The sequence below is a fragment of the Filicampus tigris genome, chromosome 16 (assembly GCF_054856515.1).
Source record: "Filicampus tigris isolate MCC_2025a chromosome 16, RoL_Ftig_1.0, whole genome shotgun sequence".
NCBI lineage: Eukaryota > Metazoa > Chordata > Actinopteri > Syngnathiformes > Syngnathidae > Filicampus > Filicampus tigris.
The window spans coordinates 9806284-9825296 of NC_141232.1; the positions used below are offsets into that span (position 1 = coordinate 9806284).

Below are 19013 nucleotides of genomic sequence, written 5' to 3' on the forward strand. Positions count from 1 at the left end.
TGCAGGCCACCCCTTCCATATGCACACACACATTCACTGACGCCTACATTCACACAGACACGCAAGCACGCACACACACGCCCTCATAATGTGTTAAACGGGGGGGGGGGGAAGCTATTGGCTGCGTTGCTGTTGTCATGACAATAAGCAAAGCTGAGGGGCAAGGTCAAAGCGCACACACGCATGGGCACACACACTGCTCCATTGTGACCTTTGACCTGACTCCTGTTGAGAAGAATGGCGAGTGTGAGGGGTAACCCAGTTGCTCCGGCTTCCAGCTCTTTGTTGGAGGAGAGGAGGCCCTCGGTTGGGCTGCAGCTGTGTGTGCAGACACTCACAGGCTAAACTCAAATTCCTTTGTGATTGCACCATGATACACACATGTGGCCCCCTCAATTTTAATAAAGTTCCTCTGACATCCTTATACAACTTTCCACATTTTTCACTGAGTATATTAGTTATACTATCGCGGCGCTCCGGTTGATCGGCCGCTGATTATGATCTACTGATACCCAAGGAAAAATATTGCCGTTCATCTATTTCTACCCCCCAAGAAAATATTTACACAAATATGAGTGTACTCACTTCTGTGAGACACTCATAGCTGGATTTGCGATAGATAGAGTTAGACAGCTGCAACTTGGTCATGGTCTGACATTGAACCGGTGCCTCTTGTTTGTCCCTCCGGGTGATAAAATGTCGGATCCAAGTGAAAGCTGTCTGCTTTGTATCTTCAGGAACACTTTGTCTTTGGGTATGGGTTCCTGATGTTTTTTCTTGCTCGTGTGGAAACACGACCCGAGCGGCCACATGACGCAGAGAAGAGAAATGAGGAGAGGGCTAAGTGCCACCATTAATAGAGTCAATACAATCAATAGAAAACATCAGCTGTGATGACAGAGTTTCTTTGGAAAAAGTGCTCAGTTCATCTGCTCCCCTCCGTGGAACTCCTCGCAATGGCCCAAAAAAGAAGAAGATGGTCATTGGGCTACTTCGCCCCCTCTGCTATTTATCAGCAAAAATATGCACCTCCTATTATCATCTCATTGCCACACTCCCAAGATGCACCTCCATATATCCATGCAGTTGTCATATGGCCATTAGCAAGCTAAGGCAGCCAATCACAGTAGACCCAATAGAAGAAAATTCAATTGTAAGACAAAGAATCTGCTTTTGGGTTTGGTCAGGGATGTCGCTTAATAACACAACACAACTGCTATAGTTGCAACTGACCCTCAGATGCTCATTTGCTGCAGCGATGCAGTGCTGCGCCATCTGCGGGTGTAGTGAGCGCAGCAAGTGTGTCAGTGTGTCAGAGTGTGTGTACAGTGAACTGTGTGTGCGTGGCTTAATCACTGCAGCAGGCAGCTCGCCCAGTTTGCGAGTCTGCACCTTGCGAAGTAGACGTCACCGTCTTCTTCCTCTAGATGTCCTTTGTGGGCTGCAGTGTGTCTTTAGTAATAGATTTACAATCATTTGTTGTCACGCCTTTGTATTGCATTTTGGAGCATTTCCACATCCACTTTATTTTGGTCCAACTTGGATCTGCACACATCAATACTTTTGAATTATGTTCATTATCAATCTTCATTGGAATTTCCTCTTTGTTTGCATGTAATCCTCTGGATAGAGAGGAAAATATTTTATTTTATTTTTTTTTGAATATTTTCTTTCTTGGCAATAACTTCACCCCACCACAGAATTTGGAGTCTAATTCCACATTCACTAAATGACGGTTTTAAACCATTTCGCCCCCTTTAAAAGCGAAGGATAAATATGCTATTCTTGTCACTGTTTTCATGATGGGTCAGAGGTCACGGAGCACCGCTGACATAACATATTGGACTTAAAGCAAGCTAGTTGTAGCCTTGATCATTGATTTCCACAACTCAGACACTTCCTTTGCATAGCAACAAGGGCATCAATAAGGCTGCCAATCAGGTTCGGAAGACTTCTCTACTCACTCACAAAGCTTAACGGCCGAGGAGCATCTGTACTTTCACTTGGAAGCGAAATATGGCTTGAAATGCTTATTGCATGTGTGTTTGACTGCACAGTCGCGCACACACACACGGAAAGGATGCACGCCGGGATCTGTTTGGCCTCTTTGTTTACAGAGCCAGCTCTCTGCTTCCCTCTGATGTGCGTGCCGAAGCCGTGAATGGAGCTTTGTGTGAGGATGCACATCCTCATGACTTGAGAGTCCATCTGACTAGTAAGAGAAGGTGGTGTGATATTATTAGAGGCTGCAAGAAAGTTTATAGAGGGAAAAAAATAGACTACCATTTTACATCCTCAACTTGGCATATTCTAAATGGCCAAGCACCATTACATCTACATCAGTCACTATTTGGGTTATATCAAGAGAGAAAATTCAACTTCCTTATAAGACTGACATCATGACATGATGTCACAAACCCTCTCTTAAAGGGGATGTCAGCCTAAAAATGTTCTTGACAACAATATGTTCTATGCAGCCCCACTAGTCTAATGTTGTGTTTGTGGAATATGAGTCAAGTAGTAAAATCCACCCGTTTTTGTCCGTGTAAGGGGGCGGCCATTTTGCCACTTGTTGTCACCTGAAAATAACATCACAGTTGCTCAAGGTTCAGGTAACAGCCAAACACGGCTCAGCTTCAGAAAACCGGTGAGACGTGATTGGTCGTTACCTGAGCAACTGTGATGTCATTTTCAGTTGACAGCAAGTGACAAAATGTACAACCCCCTGAGATGGCTAAAAACAGGTGGATTTTGCTCCTTAACCCGTATTCCACAAATGCCACGTTTAGACTAGTGGACGTGCATAGAACATATTATTATAAAGAATTTTTGCGGGTTGACTTTCCCTTTAAAGCGGGTATACAGACGATTTTTAACATCTTAACCAATTTTTAAAGTGTGAGACACATGTTTCATGATAATAACAAAAAAATGGGCAAGTGTGTACTCATGGGAGACAAAACAAATACCTCATATAGGTGTAACATAATATTATGCTGATTAGACAGCACGCCCAGGTTTTCTTTAGGCTACTTCACAATAACTGTCGGTGAGGGTTGCCCGCAGGGTCCATTCAATATCTGGTGTGACCAGTATTTTTCCATGGTGCCATCACATTTATTGTGCAAGTAGGCTACTACGAAATGTGCAGTGCTGCATTTATATTTTCTTTCAGTATACATTTCAGAGTCTGTACTTTTTTACTTTTACTGTATACATGAAGGTGTTGAATCAGTACTTTGACTTTTACCAAAATATTTTTTTCCACAAGTATCTCTACTTCTAATTAAGTACAGCGTGTAAATTCGTTTGCCGCCTCTGGAAAAGTGGAATGAATTGTCCAAGTACCACACGGGGCGTGGTCTATCGGTGACGTCACTGATGCTTATATAGACTGCAGCTGTGGCGGCGTGCTTGCGCTGATGAGGCAGGCAGAGGACCGGGGGCGCGCGTTCACGGACACACTCCTCAAACAAAGAGAAGCACGCGAGGCTCCACAGCATCCCACCCTTTAACAGGCCGGTAGGCAGCTCCTCTCACCACACAACTGCCCACCCCCCCCCTGCATCAATTTCCCTCTCAGACAGAACCGGACCGAAGCCATCATGACAACTAACGGCGCCACCAACGGAACCAGCGACATGCTGCAGATCCAGTTCGGCCTCATCAACTGCGGCAACAAATATCTCACGGCCGAGACGTTCGGCTTCAAAATCAACGCCTCGGCCTCGAGCATGAAGAAGAAGCAGATTTGGACCCTGGAGCAGAGCGGAGACGACTCCAGCGGCAACGTGTTCCTCCTCAAGTCACATCTGGGCCGCTACATCGCCACCGACAAGGACGGCAACGTGACCGGGGACAGCGAGACTCCGGGCCCCGAGTGCCGCTTCATCATCACGGCGCACGACGACGGCCGCTGGTCCTTGCAATCCGAGCCCTTCGGCCGCTACCTGGGCGGAACCGAGGACCGCATCATTTGCTTCGCCCAGACCGCGTCCGTGGCGGAGAAATGGAGCGTGCACATCGCCATGCACCCGCAGGTGAACGTCTTCAGCCTGACGCGCAAACGCTACGCGCACCTGAGCTCCAAGGTGGACGAGATCGCCATCGACAGGGACGTCCCGTGGGGCGTGGACTCCACCATCACGCTGGTGTTCCGAGAGCAGCGCTACCACCTGCAGACCTCCGACAACCGCTTCCTGAGGAACGACGGCGCCCTGGTGGCCGCCACGGACAAGAGCACCGGCTATACGCTGGAGTTTCGCTCCGGCAAGGTGGCGTTCAGGGACTGCGGCGGCAAGTACCTGGCGCCGTCCGGGCCCTCCGGCACCATGAAGTCTGGCAAGAGTGCGCGCGTGGGCAAGGACGAGCTCTTCCAGCTGGAGCAGAGCCACCCGCAGGTGGTCCTCACTGCGGCCAACGAGAGGAACGTCTCCACGCGCCAAGGTGTGTGTCTGCTTGTGTGGGTCTGTCAGAGGAAGTGTTACTGTGATGGCATGTTTGAGTGTCACCCCCCCCCCCCCCCCACACACACACACACACAGCTGTCTGACCGTCTTTGCCACACTGCCATCACCCCCTCCAAACACGCATACACGTGCGCTGATGTGACCATCTTTGTCATTGTCACGCACTGCCGCCACCCCCCGCAGACACACACGCGCGCGCTCACACACTTAATTATCATTAGCACGCACACTAGTTTGATCGCATTGCCACCCAATGCCACAATCGCCTACGCACACACACACTGGCCTTTAATTTTATACTGCCCCCACCCCTGTGCACGCACACGTTGGTTGAGAACCCCCTCACCAAAATACACACACAGATTTGATCATCTTTGTGACTTAAGTGGCTATAAAATACTGCGCATCAAAATTGAATTGTCACAGCAGCAAAATGTATGCATGCAGTCCACTTGTGTTAGTATAGAAACAGCCAACAAAGTAAAAAAAAAGAAGCACTGTGGAATGAAAGGAACTAAAAATGTAACCCAAACAAGAGAAAACGATGTTGCATGCATGGAATCTTGTGCTACAGTACACAATATAATACTCTCAGTTCTGTTGCACACTGAAAATGTCAAAGGAATTATAGACAAAATGTTATTTGCCAATCATGGTCACAAGATACAAGTGCAAATTAAGAGGTATAAATAGGGACAAGATAAACGGTGATGTAAAACACCCCACCCTGTTTGGGGGGAAAAAAAAAAATCAAAGACTTTGAAACCACAAAACTGTTAGCAAGTGTATTTTTGCAGAAAGCATGTGTGCTTCAATTTTCCAGACAACTGCCATGGAAAGAGTCCAACAAAGGAGGCCTTATAGGCTTGCTTGTATATATGCACATGTGCCATCATTCACATGTAAACTAGAAGGTCCCAGTGTAAAAAAAAAAAATCACACCACTGTGATGTAAGATTTTTTTTAGGTTTCGCAACTATTTAGTGGGCTCGTCTTTGGCTTATGTTCACATTAAAATCATTGCCTCTACTTTGAGTTTTGCCGCTCTCCTACATCGCATGTACAGAAAATCTCTTCCCCACCTTTAGTACTGTCAGCTCCTTGGATTCTTTTGTCATTCGCCTTTGAACGTCTGCTTGTCATTCCAAATTATCGCTCTGACCATTGAATGTTTTAACCATATGGCCAAAGCGGCAAATGAAACATTTGTTTTTGTCCATATATCTTTTAAAGATGCTTGCAGGAGCCCGGCCGACCCAATGTTAGCTTCCAAGTTTAGTGTTTGATGGTTGTGGTAGACAAAAGCTTGTCTCCTTCCTTCCTTCATCGCACCTCTTGCATAATTCCCCTCATGGTGCACCTCCCCCACCCTTTTCCAGCATTCAGGCTTGTCTGCTTTGCAGCAAAGGTCATCAGTGGCAAGACTTCCTACAATGAACAGTCTGACCGTGTTAATGAGCATTTTATAGTTGGAGGGAAAAAAAAAACAACCTTTTAATCAGCAGGAAAACAATGAGTGCTGGCTTCATAGCAAAACCGGATGCCCCCTAAATCTATATTTAATGAGTGGTCAGATGAAGGCGCTGCTGAGGATTCTTTGCTCCCTTGTGGTTTGGCGGCCTCTTCTCCTTTCTCTTTTCAGCTCCTATCGCTTCGTGACACTCTGAGCCCGTTTGTTCCATCTCCCCGCTGTGTTTACTTGTCAAAGGATCATTTATCCACTTTTCTCCCCATCAGCACTTTCTATCCCGTCTCCACAAAATGGAGGCCAATAACTACTCCATCGGAAGTACGCGATGGCGTTCTCTGTAGCGAGACGGGCTCATGCCAGAAATGTGAAAACGGCTGTTAACGTTCCGCTCGTGCATGTTGCAGGATCTTGTCTTTTAATGACAATCCCAGGAGGAAGCAAATGTTCACGATGCCAAATGGCGGGATCATTGTGATGCGCATTAAAAAGCAGATCGGAATTAAAGTGGCTCCAGATGTTTGTGGACTTAGAGCCGCTCCTAGCTTCCCCTCAAAAGCAGGCCGGGGCCAAAATGGCGGTTGAAGCGGCCTGGCTTGCATTAGCGGAAGCCAGGGTGATGATGTCAGTCCAAATGCTGCTTAGTGTTATAAAAATATCGATTTTTGTGTTGGTCATCAACTTCACACACTTAAAGACAAGAAATTACAGTTGTCTTTTTGTTGACTGTGTCAGAAGTGCCCAAGTGTGAATGTTGGGTTAGCTTCTCTTAAAACCTCAGTAGTGCTTTGGTTCAATGCTAACTTGAGAGCAGCTTCCACCAAGCGGTACCGGGGGACGGCCAATCACGGCTCACCTGTCTTCTGACTCTGGTCATGTGACGTTCGCCACCTGAGAATTGAGACAAAACCGAATAATGAAAAATTGCACATTTAAACATCAAACCGTCTGATTTTTCTGAAGCCAAAGTTTGCCATCTTAATGCTAACATGGTAAATAAAACACAATAGACGGGCGATCGCACATTAGCATGCATGCAGAGCTGGGCAGCCTGTCCCTGGGCCGGACCGGTCGGACCCTCTGGCCCGGCCGGATGTCCATTTTTGGGGCGGGGGGGGGTGTTGGCTGACAATTTTTTTTTTTAAAAATGGCTGGATTAAGCATGGCCGGAAGTGGATTTTAGTCCGCCCTCATGCGTGTGACGCGCTCGCGAGGCGGCCAAATTTCATCTCAGCCTACTGAAAGGCTTCTTTTTAGGCTTCTTTCTACTCCCGCGTTGGCGCGAGCGACAAATGCCGCATTGATTCACGTGACCGACGCATTGTGCTGTTGGCGACAGGTCTGCAACACATGCCACGCACACATCAGGAATTGTTGCTGCTCTGATCGGTCCATTATGTCACATGTTGCGATGACATACAGTTTCCCACATGGAGAGGAGAGAGAGGATGCAAGCACGCAAACTACTTTGGCAATAAAATGAAATGCATAGTCTAGTCATCTCGGTCCCTTTATGGTTGTAGCAGGCACGATATCCATTGTTGTCGATGTCTTTTTGAAGCGACGCCCTCCCCGACTTGGAATGCAACTGTTTCAAAACAACTTGTGTCCAGGGGCATATTAAGCTGCGCTAAAGTTTTTATGAATAAAAGGGTACCGGAAGGGTACCCAGGTCAAGGGTGGAAGGTCGCGGCCGGACCGGCAAAAAAGGGTCAAGTGCCCAGCTCTGCATGCATGTTATGGTTATTACGAACTTTAAAAAAAACTGCCCAGATAAATAGGAAGGGTTAGAGTCAGGGAGAGTATCTGTCTATAATAACCGATGCCAAAACTTAATTCATAAAAAGTGACCCCGATTAGGGGAAAATCTGCAATAAGAATCTCGCTATAAGGTCAATAATTCAGGTTCGGCTTTTGGATTCATGTAACAGCAGTCCCCTCATTAGTGCTTGTAGCCTTCCTAATTGCTACGGAAGTGACTCTACTTGGTGCTCATTTCATCCACTTGTGTCCGTCCTTTCTAAGATGGTCCCAAATTCCCAGTGAGACCGTTTATGGACTGGGAAGCTACATTTGGATTCATTTAGCCATCAGCTCAATGGCCTTTTTAAGTGGTATGATTGAAGGCAGAGAGCGGCTTTCAGGGGCCATCATTTCCTGTTTGCTACTGTTGTGTGACCACTGACTCTCCTTTTGCATCTGGTTCCACATCAACATGAGGAGGGGGATGAGGTCAGCGTTCACAATCTCAACAATGCTTTTTATTGCATTCTCAGAGGAGAATTTGGGCCTGAATTAATGCGATGCATTGGCTGTAAAATGTAAGGAATATTATGACCTTTTGAGTGTAAATTCACCAAATGACATCACGTTTCCAAAATGCACTGGACTACAATGCATGAGGTTACTTCAAAATTGCATTCTGGCTAATACATTAAGGAAGGCCTGCTTGGAGATATTGGCTTACTACAATGTGGGTTTAATAATGGTTAAATGTGAGGAGCACTTGTGACATATTATACAGAAGGTCTTGAAGCACATGCGTTTTCGTTAAAATACCAAACAGGAAGTGTTTGTGTAATTTGCCAGCTTTATGAAATTTGTGGCTTTGGGGGTTGATTTGATCTTGGTGGATCAATGAACTGGAATGTAAAATAGACGTGTGCTGGAGTCATTAGGTAACCCTGCACCAAGACAACTGGACTGAATTATGCTGAAAGTTTCCGTTTTTAAGTTGGGCAAAATAACTCGTGTTGGACTTCATAGTCTGCTGCTCACACTTCCAAGCTTCGTATCACATCAGAGGGCTCGGAGTGTGGTTTGCCAAATGAGCCCTGACACCAGTTGTGTGTCCTTCACCTCCTCCGGCTGGCAGGAAACGAAACATGACACGCACAACTTTTGGTAACCGTGCGCACACAATAAGGGGAAAAGAGGGCAAGTGATTGCTGTTATCACTTGCTAGTGTTTGCTGGCTGCTGCAGAATGTGTAAACTGATATGTTTAAAGACCATCTTGTTAATGTGCTTTGAGGCCATCTGTGTGTGTTGGGGGGGCTCTCTCCATGATATCTACTTCATTATAAGTTTGGCTTCCTGTGTGGGTGTATCCCTACAGAAATGCCCTTCACACTCTCAGCGTGAGTTGAAAATCAATTTCACTCCCTGACCTCAAGTGATCCAGAAAGGGTGTGCGTGAGCATCGCTGTGTGCGTTTTCCTGCAGCCTGATGAGGCAAGTCAGGTTTGGGGAATGGCAGGACGTACCGTTCATCTGAATCGGAACAAAGGTTGATGGTGTGGAGTCTTTCCCCCGTTTGTGCCCCAGCTGTCCGCCTCCTCAGTCAGGCCTGCCGAACAATAGCAGACACACACCGCACACACAGCGGCGATTGAACCGGGCACAATCGCGTGCGCTCACAGCAGACCTCTGGCGCTAGCTCGCGTTAAAGTGTGGCCAACAATCTGTGAAAAAGGGGGTACACTTATCAGGATTTTGCACACACAGCCATGAACTCGCCGGGTCATGGCTTTGTTTCTCCAGGCGTCACTGTAATGTTTTGTCTATGTCAGTGTTTTGTATTTCGGTGTTTTTCTTGTGATATGACGTCACTTCAAGGCTTCTCTGAGTGTTTTTAAAAAGACAGTTTCCCCACATCCAAACATTGTTCCACTTGAGTTTATGCCACAGTTCACTTTATGACGTTTGTTGTAGGAAAGAGGTGTTCTGTTTTGGCTAAGTTTGTGTTTGGGAAGAATGGAAAATGAAGGTGCAGCTTTAAGACGCTGTACTTGTCCTTGCAACAAATACTTGACGAGTGAGTGGAGCCCAGTCTTTGGTGTGACTCTTGCTTCAACTTAGATGGACTAATCTGCGCTTCCAAATTCCACCAAATGTTCTTTTGTTTTATTCAACAAGTCTGACGTATTCAAATCTTGTCAGTTTTTCCAGAAGGCTGCCGATCGTTGCAAAGGTCACTGGACTCACAGTCTTAAAGTTCTTTTTCACATCATATCAATTGGTTCAACTGAAGAATAAATTACATAATCCTGCTGAAACTAATATGTAGGTTATCATTTCCACCAAGAAAAGCATTCTTAGCTCGGAATTGAATTTTGCGAAGCTGTAAGTGCGTTTTTATCAAAACATTTCGTACAAATGGCAAAACATCATGGTTCCCCTGAAAAAGTCATTTTCTTTCCAAAATACTCGCAGCTCTCAAAAGTCAGTCACATCAGAAGTACAAGTCTTTGTGTACAGATAACGCAGTCAAATTGCTTAGTCATGTTGCCAATACAACATAAGTGTTTTCTGGAGGGATGTTCGGATTTAAACTGATGCTTAAGTTTTGTTGACAAATTCAGTATTCCAAATTGAAAGTTGCACCTTTTCATGCATGTGGAAGATTGCAAGATTCACTTTTTGCGTCAAAATTTGGTAAACATTTTTTTTCACAAATACAATACATTTCGTCAGCTATTATTATAAATTAATTTAAAGTGTTAAATGGCTTGCTTTCTCTCTTTGATAATGCAATGTTAATGGTTGAACAAATGTGACGTTTTGGGGGTCTCCTGAAATGATTTTGGAGATGCAAGGATTCAGCACAATGCCAACATATTACTGTATCCACTGTAATTTGATGACACACCATCTCGCTGTGATACAGAAAAAAGGAGCACTGCATAGCGCAAAGACAACTCATCCCAAAAAAGTAGAGTTGTGAACATGGGCAATCTCCATTGTAGGAATTCCAGAATAGTCTTCCTACTTCCTTTGGGCATTCAATTCTCATCCACATCACAAGAAATCTTCACTTGCTATGCGCACATTTCAGAAAAGTGGTTGCTGTAACATTATGACAACTTGCTCAGCCTTTTTGCATGTAAAGACTTATGATGAACTAATGCGGCAGTGAGATGGATGAAACTCATTGGCCCCTGACACGCTTATGTAAGCTCTCCTCCGCTACTGTGCTGAAGGAGTGTTGGCCTGAGCGCTTAACGGCCGAGATGAGAAAGCTGTTCCAAAGATGTCTTGACTTAAAGATGGAATTCTTCATTTTTTTTTCTTCCCACTCCTTCAAGTTCTTGCTAGTTCTCATCTTCTGAGCATGTGGTTTCCATTAAGGTCTGTAATGTTTTCCCTCTCAATCATCTATGAGTGTGTGTTGGCGCGCGTGCATGTGTGTATCCACACATATCTGCAGAAATTCAGTAAGTCTGCCGAGGCCGACTGTCTCAAGTTTTGGAGTAGCTTTTAGTGAGTGCCCAGCCAATGAGGAATAAGGTGACATTTGCTATTACCCCCCCGCCCCTCCTCTCTAAAAACAAAATATGAGCAGTAATTCTTCACTGTTACGCAAGTCTTGCTCAGTGGGGGCAGAAGGCCTGTCTGGATTTTTTTTTTTTTTTAACTTTTGGTACATGGTTGTCCCATTGGATTCAACAATACTTTATGTAATCTTGTCACTGCTGGCTTTTTTTCCTGATGTATCGGCACAGAAACAAATGAATGTGCCCTATGAATTCTGCCTGGCAACAAGTGGCCGCGCAATTGTGAGTACCAGGACAAAGAAATCTTTGCTATTCTGATCTACGTTTCACGATGAGCCATGTAGAAGATTTGGTCTCTTTGTTTTAAAGCGGAAGTCAACCCAAACATATAAAAAGAAAGTTCTATGCAGGCCCACTAGTTGAAACAAGGCAATAGGATTAATATGAAATAGGAGTTAAACAGCAAAATCCACACGTTTTTAGCCATCTCTTGAGGGTGGCCGTTTTGTCACTTCTGTCGACTGAAACTGACATCACACACCCTCAGGGCTCAGATAACGACCAATCATAGCTCAGCTTAATAAAACGGGTCACCCGTGATTGGTCGTTCCCCGAGCAACTGGGATGTCATTTTCTGTCGACAGAACTGACAAAATGGCCGCCCCCTGAGATGGCTAAAAAGGTGTGGATTTTGCTGCTTCATATTTCATATTAACATTAGTGGGCCTGCATAGAACATGTTCTTGAAAAAAAAATTTTTGGGTTGACTTCCCCTTTTAAGTACATTGATTTTGGAAGAGGTTTTATGGAATGCAGCCTAGCTAATTTCCTGGTGCCCTACATATTTTTTTTTTTTTTTTTAAGTTACTGTTTGGCTTGGGTTGGAAAGACAGAGTGTGCTCTAAAGTACAAATTGTCACAATGGCTTCATAAGAACAGTTTGAAATCATGTAAATGACCTCAAGTGGTTTTGAAATGAGGGGGAAAAAAACGAGTGGGAAGTTCCTGGACATCTGCAGCTCAAGGTTGCCAATAGAACATTCATTGTTGTTCAGCTTGTGGAATATTCCATTTTGATAAAGCAAGTGGTGGGCCTGTAGAGAAAAGAAAGCTGGGAAAGTGACATCCAGGAGGGAGTCATGCATGAAAAGGAAGACTGGGGGGGGGAAGAAAACAGCACATGATTACATTGGTTTACTCAAACGCATTTCTTTCTGCACACATTTACACAACAGGCCAACACAGCCCATGTTTCTCTCTCAATCGGGGCCTCCAGCTAACGGTCAACTATGACCTCATAATGCACAATAGCGTGTATTGTGCTCTATGAACTGTGTGTGTATGTATGAGAGTACAGTTGTGTATGCTATCCTGTAGACTGACATTGTTTACTTCTCTGTAGCTCATTGTGAGACCGACGTGGTGTTAACGAGGTCAGGAGTTGTGTACTTGCTTGGTTGAGTGTGTGTGTGTGTGCGGCGAAATCCTCTGCTAATCCAAGCGGTCTGTTGCTCATTTAGGATGTCTGATCCCAACCAGATGATTTGCATGCGTGTATCTGGATCATGTCCGTTTGCAGCCGACCCCTCCCCCTTAACCTAACCGCTGTGTCCCCCCCCCCTACCGCCCAGGTATGGATCTGTCAGCCAATCAGGATGAGGAAGGTGACCAGGAAGTCTTCCAAGTGGAGATCTGCCGCGAGAACAGGAAGTGTGCGTTCCGCACCGCCGCCGGGAAATACTGGACCCTCACTGCCAACGGAGGCCTGCAGTGCACCGCCTCCACCAAGTATGTGTGTGTGTGACAGCACGATCACCTGTTCCAACGTGTCACAGCTCAGGGCCTGGGGAGGATAGTCCATCATTAGTCTTAGTTTGTAGTTCCAGCTGGATATTTGAGATGCGTAGGGCCTCGGCGTGTGTGTCTAGGGACCCGTGTCATGCGTGGGTGCAGAGGTCAAGGCTTTGGCATGTGGTGGGCGACTGAATGCTGCCACAACCTGTGCAGACTGATTTTCTTTCACATCTAACCAGAAGGCTGGCAGTTAACCTTTGAACTCTGATCCCTGGGTGTCTGGGTCAAGAGAACAGAAAATCCAATTCCAATGTTTAATTGCTTCCAACTACTAGTTGAACATACAAAAACTGTGAAATGAATATGAGACTAATGAAATGGATTACTGAACAGCTCTTATTGTAGAGTCTGGAAAGGAATCTGCCATTTCTAGTCTTTGCTCTCAATTCTTTTTTGAATTCTACGGTGTTTCTTGCGGTTATCATAGGACAGGCACTCGGCACTTTCTTTGGCCCCAAAGTTGTCCTACTGAACAGTCACATTCAGTAAGCAGGGAAAATGTCCATTTTTTTTTCCGATCATCTGGCAGGGTGACGTTGAGTGTTGCTCACTCATTTGAGGAGTTGCAGCAATGTCTCTCAAGGCCTAATTCCGCTGACAAAATATGAAGATGACAGAAATGCACACCAAGGAAGCACTGAGATGGGGCACGTCAATCGTAAACAAAATAGCCAAATTTGCGTACGAACCGCTGAAAACTGCGATTGCACTTCCAAGCAAAAAAAATAAAGGAATCTTAAGAAAACTAGGGCACGCCAAAACCAATGTTCCAATCCAAATCCATCAACATTTCATTTTATTTTTTAATTCCCCTTGTATTGCTCAAGTTGAAACCACCATCATGCATAAATAACTACTGTATAGCAGATCTCTCGAGACCTCAGCTCAGTGAGTGTCAAAGAGTTAACTGTGTTTTTTTATTCTATAGCACTTGCCCACACCCAGGTGTGAAACTCAACAACCAAGTCGTACAATAACATATATATTCAACTTTTTTAAAATTTTTTTTTAGAAGAAGAAAAATGGTCACACAAGGTGTCTGAAAAGTCATTCAATGTCTGTAATTCGACAACACCGATCAGCACCATAACAAAAGCTCTACTCTGCATTTGTGACAAAACTGCTCCCCAAAACTGAAATTTCAACCAGAGGGTTTTGAGTGGTTATTATTCAACTTTTAAATTGTGGAAAAATTAGTCTTTTAAAGGGGGAATTTTGGAATGGCAATGTTTACGCTTCTGTGACAGTTAAAAAAAAATATGCCGAACGTGCATTGACAATAGTAATTTATTTTAAGAACAGAGTTTAACTTTTTTCTTTTTTAACACCTATGTGGCAGTTAATGTTAAAATATTATTTGACCTAAAAAAATCCTGTAGGTTTTTTTGATAGCAATCTTAGGTTGGACTGTGGAAAGGAGTACTCCTACAAACGCATTTCCATTATTTCCTTGGTTTCAAAAACCAAAATTGGAGGTCGGTCAGCACTCCGGAACATTTTGACTTGAGAGGTCCCACTAACCTTACTCTTATCTCAAAGGTGCCGACTTGAGATAAGAAAAAAACGAGACAAGCATCTTAATGTGGGCACATTCCATCACTGCGCTCTCGCTTCTATCTATTCTCTTGACACCTTCCACAAGCAACCACATTTAAATGTAATTTCCTCTCTTGGTTTCACCTCAAAGAGGAAAACTAGAAGAGAATGTTTGAGGTGAAACCGGTTTGGTTCTGGTATGTGAAATGTACACCAGAATGTGTTATTTAAGCAACACATTGTGCCAAGCGGAGGGAAACGAATGAAGTTGCTTGCTTCAAATGCGGCAGCTTGTCCTTTCAACTGATTGCGCAACAGCTGAGTGTGTTTGCACTTGCCGCTCAATCACGCAGGTGCCACGTGAATGTGAGATCATCCTCCCTTCCTGACCGCTCTTGCCTTTTAATTTCTCTGTCTGTAGGTCAGCTAATTGCTACTTTGACATCGAGTGGCGTGGGAAGAGGCTGACCCTGCGGGCCGCCAACGGGAAATATGTTGCCGCCAAGAAAAACGGCCAGCTAGCAGCCACCATTGACTCTGCCGGTCAGTTTGATTTCTTGACGACGATCGAAGTTTCCTTGAGTAATGTCGTTCTGGTTATGAATTATCTTCTGAAATGTTGTTTGAATCGTTTTTGATTGGTGAAAAAAAAAAAAGATTGTAAATGCATTTGAGTGTGCAAGTACTTATTTCATCATCAGGATTCGTGTACAATGAACAGATTTTTTTCTGGCTTGAATTTGTGATTCGTTCACTGTGAAACTGTCAAAATCGTGGTCAGACGGATTATTTCAGCGCACAGGCGGAATGTTGATTAAACAAGGTCATAAGTTGGTCTATTTTTCTTTTTTTAGCTGCGTTTGATCCCGACATGACAGCCAAAGTGTTTGATTTTCGAAGGAATGTTGGCTATTGTTAGAAACTGTCTCCACGTTGGAGATTTTATGCTCCAGTTAGTCAGATCGCATAAGGACTGTGCCGTGAATAACTCCTTGACTAAAAACATGCATTTCCACCTCGCAGGTGAGTCCGAGGAGTTCCTGATGAAGCTGATCAACCGCCCCATCATCGTGCTGCGCGGCGAGCACGGCTTCATCGGCTGCAGGAAGGTGACGGGGACCCTGGACTCCAATCGCTCCTCCTACGACTACTTCACGCTGGAGTTCAGAGATGGAGCCTACAGCCTGCAAGGTCAGCGTGCTTCATGTTGAACTGGGTTTGTACGTGCTCTGTAGCTGGCAGAGACGCTTTGTTGTCAGACCACTTGCAGGCATGAAAAGGATTACATCGTTTGTCTATCATGCTCATTATGGATTTACTCTAAAAAAGAGGGATTTGATTTGGTTAATTATCTCCACCAAAGGCGGATGTTTTTGTTTGTTGGCAGGATTATGCAAAAACGCCTTTATGGCGGGGCGGGGGAAATCCAAATTGTTTTTGACGACATTGCAAAATGGGGATTTTTTTTTTTTTAAACATAAATTAGCAACATTCAATCCACTTTCTTATAAATCCCAACATGTCATGTTTAGTCCCTTTATATCTACTCTACTTCCTGGGTGTTGGAGAATGACAAAAACGTGAAAAAAAACAGATGGGACTTTATCATTTAAATTCTATTATGAAATGAAACAATGGCAAAAACAATTAATACATTTTTTAATGGGATGGGAGGATTCCAGTCTAAATGTCCTGAACTTGTGCCACAATGACCCAGCTTTGAGTAATTTTGACTCAATTGCACCTCTGCTGGTGGATCTGAGAAGTGCCCCCCATTTTGTAACCAGTGACGGAATGCAAATCGATTGCCTTTAGCCTCCTCTTAAAAGGCAATTTGTCATTTAAAATAAAATTAAAGAAAAAAAATTAAAAATCGTAATTTGTTAAACAACCATCATGACGTGAAAGTACGCTCGACTAGCGAATGCCTTTGTAGGTTTTCTGCTTTGGGCAAGCAGCAATTCTGACTTTTTGCCTATCATCCTGCGTCTCCCGCATTCAGACTCCACTGGCAAGTACTGGATGGTCGGCAACGAGCAGGCGGTGGTGAGCAGCAGCGACACGCCCGTCGACTTCCTCTTTGAGTTCTGCGACTACAACAAGCTTGCCGTCCGCCACGCCAGCGACGGCAAGTATCTCCGTGGCGACCACGCCGGCGTGCTGAAGGCCAACGCGGATGACCTCGAGACGGCCACGCTGTGGGAGTATTGAGAGGGGGGGGTGCCCGCAGTCGTCACAACGCGGCACCGGCCCATCGCAGCGTCTACTTAATCCACCGCCTCCCCTTCCCCACACCCATCCTCATATATGACGTCTTGTCTGACTTTACATTTTGAACTGCACAGAGAGAAGAGGAAGGATGGAAGAGGAAGGTTATTCTCTGCCTCCCTGTCCTTCCTTAATATCCCTCCATTTCCCAGCTGCCGATCTCTGTATGTTGCCATAGTTACCACGGGGCTGTGCACTTTTTCCCTGTTTCGCTGCTCATTCCCCTCCCCCCCCCCCCCCCTCCCATCATCGCTCACCCCTTCCTCGCCTTAGCACCGACTGGTCTTCTTTCTACTTGTCTCTATTGTATATTGATGTTCTACTTGATCCCCCAAAAAACAGATTCTGCTCCCAAGGCGTTGGGTCTATTTTGCTGGCTCGAGTAGAAACAGATTTATTTGTTAGTCTGGAAACTTCTATCAAAACCAGACCAGATGTGTGTGTGTGTGTTTCCTGGGCCTCTTGGTTGAGTGTAAGGCCTTCTCCTTAATATGAAATTGTTCACATGTAAACTATCTTACTGTGTTGTCCTTTAGCTGTGTTCCTATTGGTCGGTGGGGAGTCTTGATTTGTTCGGGATCAAACAGGATGTAGGAAGTAAATGTACCGTCCCCTCCCTATTGTTCCCAGAACAGTTAAAGATATAGAAACAAACCAGGGTGCTGTCACTGCATGCACCTCAGCAAGAAAGAGAAAAAAAAACAAAAAACATTTTGGGCTTGGAGTGTTGTCAAAGTCCAAGGCACAGACATTATCATGGTTAAGTGAAGTAGGGAAGCCCAGAAAATGAATATCTGAAAGCTGCTTTTTGCATCAAATGAGCACAATGTGAGCCTCTATGTATGTAGACCAAGCCTTGCGATTTAACTGGATTCAACCATCGTGTCATCTCGCACAAAGCCGATACAACTGGAGCATGGTGCTACTAATGTGTGTGCCGTTTGCACCAACTGGAAAAATTGATATTTTTTTTTTTTGTTCCTCCAGCCAAACCCAGTGAAGCATCTCATCCTTCACAAAGCACTTGAGAGCCTTGTCATTAACCAGTTCTGCTGCTGCTGCTGCTTGCGTTCTTTTGTTTCCACTTTGACCAGCGTCATATATGCCTTTTTAATTGAGGTGTGACGAAAGATTTGATTTTTTTTTTTTTTTTGGGGGGGGGGGGGCGCGTCAGTGAATTTGTATGGTAAAAGAAGGAAAAAATAGAAAGTGTTGTACTTAAATGTTCTGTTCCACAGAAGTCCTGACTTGTTAGCCTGTTTTCTCCATAGCAATCCATTAAGCGCCTCCTTGTTTTATTTTAATTACTAGCACTATGAAATGAAACATGATTGTAGCCAGCGCCTCATTTCGTTCTTTTTTTTTTTAATGGTTAAGAATCTCCAATAACTAAATGGTGCACTTATCGTCAGAGATACTGTCTCCATGGTAACCAAGGCTAAGACAAACGGATGTGGAATGGCAAATATGTGGTAATGACTGTGCCTTACGCTTACGTTTTGGGCAGTAGGAAATTAGATGGGTTTAAAAAAAAATCCACATCTTTGCTTTGTATAACTGGAACTTCCTTTTGTATTATTTTTGTATAATTTGTTTGATATTGTGGAGTCATCTCTCGTGCCATTGGTTCACATGAAATCCAACAACCAATAAAACTGGGATTTGGAACAATGTGCTTCTACTTTATTCTTGCCACAGAAGTATTTTCCTTTGGCTGTATTATTTTACGCTCACACTGTTACACTGCTTATAGTCCACAGAAGAATATTTTACAATATTTTTAGCAATTAAAAAAACAATCACATCAGTAATCTACCATCAGCCCTGGAGTTATTCCAATTCGGTAAATGTAAATAATGATCTCAAATGTGTGTTGTAACAAACGTGAACTATTCTGACCACATGGAGCAGCGCCATGTGCTGTGCCGCTAACATAAACATGTGGGAGCGCACTACCTTCCCACTTTCTTCTGAATAGAGCCTTTGTGTTGAAACATGAATCTAACACACACACACACCAGTCACGATGGTAATGTAATGATGGAGCCTCCAGAGCAAGTCTCTAATCCATTTCCCTCCCATCATCCTGCAGATCCCTGAGGGACGCCCAACATGGCAAAACAAACACACACACCCCCTCCAC

At 44.6% G+C, this 19013-nt stretch overlaps 1 protein-coding gene across 1 annotated transcript; it reads left to right on the forward strand.

Annotated features, from left to right (window-relative positions):
• The first annotated feature begins 3401 nt into the window (after positions 1-3401).
• Positions 3402-18541, forward strand: fscn1a (fascin actin-bundling protein 1a). Its single transcript, XM_086056147.1, has 5 exons — positions 3402-4446; positions 12844-13000; positions 15024-15145; positions 15626-15793; positions 16605-18541. Exons 1-5 carry the CDS (start codon positions 3606-3608, stop codon positions 16811-16813), a joined length of 1497 nt encoding a protein of 498 aa, XP_085912273.1. The 5' UTR covers positions 3402-3605; the 3' UTR covers positions 16814-18541.
• The last annotated feature ends 472 nt before the right edge of the window (positions 18542-19013 follow it).

What these genes read in the sequence shown, in the direction of transcription:
- fscn1a (XM_086056147.1), top strand. Translation starts at nt 3,606, where the DNA reads ATGACAACTAACGGCGCCACCAACGGAACCAGCGACATGCTGCAGATC. An exon ending in CAGTGCACCGCCTCCACCAA is followed by an intron (nt 13,001 to 15,023) that starts GTATGTGTGTGT and finishes CTCTGTCTGTAG; the next exon opens with GTCAGCTAATTGCTACTTTG. An exon ending in TGGAGCCTACAGCCTGCAAG is followed by an intron (nt 15,794 to 16,604) that starts GTCAGCGTGCTT and finishes TCCCGCATTCAG; the next exon opens with ACTCCACTGGCAAGTACTGG.